The following is a 5272-nucleotide window of genomic DNA, read 5'->3' on the forward strand; positions in this document are numbered from 1 at the left end:
GAAAGTTGATTATTCACCTTTTCCAATTTATTTAAGCACTGAGATTTGGATTTAGATGCTCACACAAGGTTACAGTTCACTTCACAAAGCTCCGGGAGAAAAAACTCAACAATTACACAGTGTGAACATGTGTCTAAAACGGTTTATACATCTAAAGAATTTAGATATATTTAAAGTGAAGGTCTGATTTTATCAATAGATMATTTTGAAATTTTGAAGACGCCCAACCAAATTACTTGAATCTGACAGAATTAGTGRAAGACATTAAGATTGGGGTGATGGGAAGGAAGATTTCCAGCCTTATAGACTGGAACCTCATCAACAAAGACAATTGGTGAAATTAACAGTGGATTCATGCAAAAACCTGGTCTGTAATTATAAGAAGGGTTTGAGTGCTGGAATAAAAATAAAGATTTGTCCACTGTTTTTGAAGAAGGGTCTAAAAAATGTTAAACAAAATGATTAAATAAAGTGGTTTTAAATCATGCATCACAGATAGCTGTTTCCTGATCACAAAGAAAGATATTTATGTTGGATAAATGAGTTGGCTACAATACTAAATAAACCCAGCTGCTTTGATAATATGCAGTAATGTGTTAAGACATATTGACAGTCAATAAGTCACTGGAGTAACGTGCAACTTAAAACCATCACTTTTGCTATAGACGCAGTAAATAAGGTGTGTGTTTAAACTTTAAAGCCAAAGAGGTCCTAGTTGGCAGATTGTATTACCTTTGATCAAAGCCAAGACAGGTTAGTTGCTGCTACAGAAAAAAAAGTAAAGAGAGAAAAGAAAAAAACATGTGATAGACCTTTTCATCTAAGGAAAAAAAAAAAAGCGCATTACCAAAAACGTCGAACTATTGCTTAGAGGGAGTATTAATGTTTAATTTTTTCCAGTTAGGGTGGAGATTTAAAGAAGGGAACYTTAGCATGCACAGTTGTGTATCTAGCCAGCAGCATCCACTCTAATAAAACAATCATTAGAAGTTWGCCTGCTCCATGGTGCTTGCTTATTCTTACTCAGCCTATTTGACCATGAGAAAAACAGGATTACAAGCAGCCTTAAACAGTCTTCATAACATATAGCCAAAAACTTTGTTTTCATGTTTTATGGAGGATGGTTTTATTAAATTTGCCAGAGATCAGACTTAGAGTAATTAACTTCTTTAGAAAAAAGTTAAAAAAAAAAAAAAAGAAGCCCCAAATTGATTTGATGGGAGGAGAGTTTAGCCAAAGAGAGGAGAGAACAAGATAAACACACAGTGGAATAAAAAGATTGATAATATACACTAAGCTCAGGGTATTCCCTTGTGGTGCATCAGTCTGACCGTAACAAACCTGACAGGACTGTCAACGGCAACAGTGTTGTTGTAAGTAAGAGAGTTGCCGGGCGGTGGCGTGTAGATGGACAGACCGGTGCAGAGAGAATTGGAGATAACAGGGAGCGTGACAACTGAATTACAGCTGACGGCCCTGAGATGAGCTCTCAGCAACAGAAAAACTAGACAGGCAGACAACGCCGCGCACAGGGAGGCAGGCGAGAAGATAGAGACAGCGAGAGGAAAAAGCCAGTGGAGAATARAAAAGATGCCCAGACAGAAAGGGAGGTGGAGAAATGGATACACACCAAGGAAAATGAGAAGATGAGGCAGTGAGGAATGAATAGAGTTTCCTGCTCAAGAAAAGAAAATCAGATTTCTAAGCAGAGAAAACTATGATAAAAAAAAAGAAGTTTTATGAAATCAAAAAAGGAGCGAAAAGGATGAAAGCAACCTATTCGGTAGAAAAGAGTAAAATATGCATCTGTGGAAGCCTGTATGTGGCTGTGGATTGCAAGGATGCATTAGCTTTTTCCCTTTCTTTGCAAATACAAAGGCAAACAAAAAAACGTACCTGTAGCATTTGTTAGCCTGAAGGTGACTGACTTATCTTCAATGTTACACACATTGCGGACAGACACCTGGCAAGTGTAGTCGGCAAAATCCTTGGTCCTTAGGTTTTTCAGTTTTAGCACCTTGGTCTCGCCCTACAGGAGACACACAACACCAACACAGCTTGCAATGTAAAAATGTTTCCCTCAAATTAATCTTAGTGTGATTATTTAAAGACATATAAACATCGAACTAAACATATACAGTCTCACAACACCTTCACTGCATTAAATATCACTGAATTAACTTTTATCTTAGTGTCTTTTAAGCTGCATTTAGTCTTATAAAGCATAATCAAATGCAATATGTGTGTCTCATGTACCATGCAATCATCTAAATCAACATTGYTCCATTAGGATAAAAATATGGAGCCTTTAGAAAAGGCTTTTGCATGTGCCATTAGGAAAATTATTTTTTTCAGATTTTCAGATCAAAACATAAAAACAAAATCCACCAATCCTCTGCATTGTTAAATCTGTCCTTCTTATGATCATCTCACAACCTCTCTCTGTTTCTCATGATATAACAGATGTATAGACAGAGGCATTGAATAAGATAAGGCAGCACCAAGGTTTGACAAGTGCTATTGATTTATAAATATTATTTTAGCATTCAAGATAAAAGGCTTGAGTGAAGACTAACATGTTCTCCCAAATAACACGATGGGGCATTATGAGATGTTCYGGGGGTTTGCTGGAAGACAAGCTCTTCATAAATCCAATAAAGAGCAGGACAGGGCCACCAGGTCTGACACTGAATATAAACTGTGAAGAACTGATTTGAATAGCTGGAGTCTTATGACCCATAAATTATACTTTTGGAAGATAATATAAATTGAATGAAATGCCTCTCAGCCTATATGTACAAATGAAAATGTCAATGACTGCACAATTACAAAGTTTATCTCACCCTTAAAGCTATGTTTAAAATGAGTTTTGAATCGGCTATACATGCTGTTTCTGTTCACATGACTTTGCAACCTCCTTAATTCATGTAAAGTTGTACTTTTGACTAAACTGCACCACAGTGCTGGTTGCACTAAAACAGGAAGGCTCAAAATGATTTTTTCTTCAAGTGGTTATTTTGAATTGTCTTTTTTGAAAAAAAGTTTTATCATTGCATTGTCTGCAGTCTGCACACATTATCCATGAACAATGAACCATAGATATATTTTGAGAGAGTCTCAAGACTGGTACAGATTATAGCCCACAAACTACACTGTCTAACTGATGTAGACGTTAGATTAGCTCTTTGCTGAAATTCAACCTTGTTTTCATTTGGCCATAACTCTATCAGCTTTCTGGTAGAGGCTGAAAATGTTTCCCTTTCTTGAACAATCAGACAGATAGCATTTGTGAATAATAACTTTCACTTTTTCAAAWTTTTCTACTGTCCTGTATTTAGCTTCATTCATCTTTGTATCAGTTCTGACCAGTTTTCCTGAAMCTACTGAAGAAACACCATGTTTCATTCTGGGAAAAGCACGCTCAAATTAGTTTTCTACCACACATACTGTATTTTACATGTAGGCCAAAAAGATTCACTCTGGTCTCACCTGGCCAGCAAAACGCGTTCCACATATTTTCTGTTTTCATCATGGCTTTAACAGACGTACTGCAATCTTTCAAGAATTCAAAGGGCTTACCCACAGGCTTTTGTAATGCGAGAGGGGCACTTGAAGTAGCAGCTAGCGAACAATTGCATGCGGTTTTTCTCTTTCTCCTGTGCCTCAGCCTCATACGGTTTCAGAAATGCARGAAACCTTGTTCAAGTGTACCTGAGTATAAAGAGGTTCATAGATGTCCACGCCATTGTCTTTGCTCTGTTCGATGACCGTAGCACCACGTTTCCAGATGAATCTTGCAGGAGGGTTGGAGTTGACGGTGCAGCGGAGGAATACTGTCTTCTCCTGGTAGAAACCTGTACGAATATCGCCGACCGTCTGGTGCACAGTCAAAACTGGGACATCTAGGTCTGTGAGAAAAAGCAGTGGAAAAAAAATCTAATTATGGAGAGCTTAATGTTGGAAAGAGGGTTTTTATTATTATTTTTTCAAACATTATAAAAAAATATACAGGGGATCACAAAGATTAAGTTCAGTTAAAACTGATTTTCATCTTATTGATGCTGAACAGCTTCTCTGTGCAAAACGTTGGTAATACTGCGAATGGCAAGGATCGGATTTGGAAACTCAGGCACAACACTGGCTCATCACATGCAGTTTGTTGATTGAATTATCCACCCACACTTACAACAACTATCCAAACACCCAAATATTTCTAATGGGCACAAATGTCTAAACAGTCTGTGTGTTTTGCCTTTACCTCTCTTGCTGTGACTCTCCCACACACCAGATTTATCTATTTTTTCCTGTCATTTTTCTGTCATTTCTCTCCTGCCTTGCCTTTCCAATCTCCCTCGCAGCTCCCCCATATGTCTTTTTTTCTTGTGTATTTCCTTCATGGAAGTGCCGTTTTCCTTTCCCTCAAGTGGAATGGATTTCAGCTGCTGTCATGAGCAYGGAGGCTGCTCTCCCTGGTTTCTACCATTCCTCCAAAACTCACTGCCACTTTTGCTCCACATCACCATCCTTCCCCCTTTTTCTATCCTCTTCTCCTTACGCTTTCCCTCTCCCCCCTGACAAGGTAGACTTCTGTGTGTTTGTGTCTGTGCAATTCAGAGTTTGTGAAGGCTAATTAGACTGCTTCAGAATTTAAGAAGGAAACCATTTTCATCATTGTCGTGTGCACTGTTTTCCTACTACTTTATCTCCTTTTTCCTATCTTTTGTCATTTATTTACAATGTCTTTAAACTGATGTCCCCTTAAATTTTCCTGTCTCTTTTTTCACCTTTTTTCCCATTTCAGTGCTTCAAATCGTCAAACTAAAATTGTATATCAGACAAAGATAACCTGAGGAAACACAAATACATCCCTACTGTGCATCTTATTAAACCTCTATATCAGATGGATAGAAAGATGTGCTCTGAATTTTATTGAAGTAAAAAATCTGACCAAACTGGCTGCTGTGCTTTAAAGCAGAATACAATCAAGGCTACCAATCCCATAGTAAAAATATTCCATGTCAGGGTAGTAACACAATTAAAACTGTACRTAAAGTCTACAAATAAAACTCCACTTCATTAAATAACAGATAKTCACTTAGGCCAAAACTTGCACCTTTTTTTTAAAAGGCAACTTATTTGAATACTTCTAAGGTACTGCAAAAAAGTGGCATAAGTTAAATTTCGAGCTTCTTTTATGTTTGACTTGGATGTGGTTCAAAAATATGTTTTGTGTCATTTACACACTTTTCTTCAGAGTGTATATATGCTACCT

The 5272-nt window shown here is 37.4% G+C and overlaps 1 protein-coding gene across 1 annotated transcript in view; it reads right to left on the bottom strand.

Moving 5' to 3' along the window:
* mdga1 (MAM domain containing glycosylphosphatidylinositol anchor 1) overlaps positions 1-5272 on the bottom strand; it is a 180863-nt gene that overhangs the window by 62784 nt on the left and 112807 nt on the right. Inside the window, exons 5-6 of the mRNA XM_017304105.1 lie at positions 3712-3908; positions 1897-2029 (exon numbers count right to left, since the gene is read on the bottom strand). Coding sequence (XP_017159594.1) covers positions 1897-2029; positions 3712-3908 — 330 coding nt within the window. The remainder of the gene's footprint in view (positions 1-1896; positions 2030-3711; positions 3909-5272) is intronic.

Source organism: Poecilia reticulata, linkage group LG3 (genome assembly GCF_000633615.1).
Source record: "Poecilia reticulata strain Guanapo linkage group LG3, Guppy_female_1.0+MT, whole genome shotgun sequence".
Classification (NCBI taxonomy): Eukaryota; Metazoa; Chordata; class Actinopteri; order Cyprinodontiformes; family Poeciliidae; genus Poecilia; species Poecilia reticulata.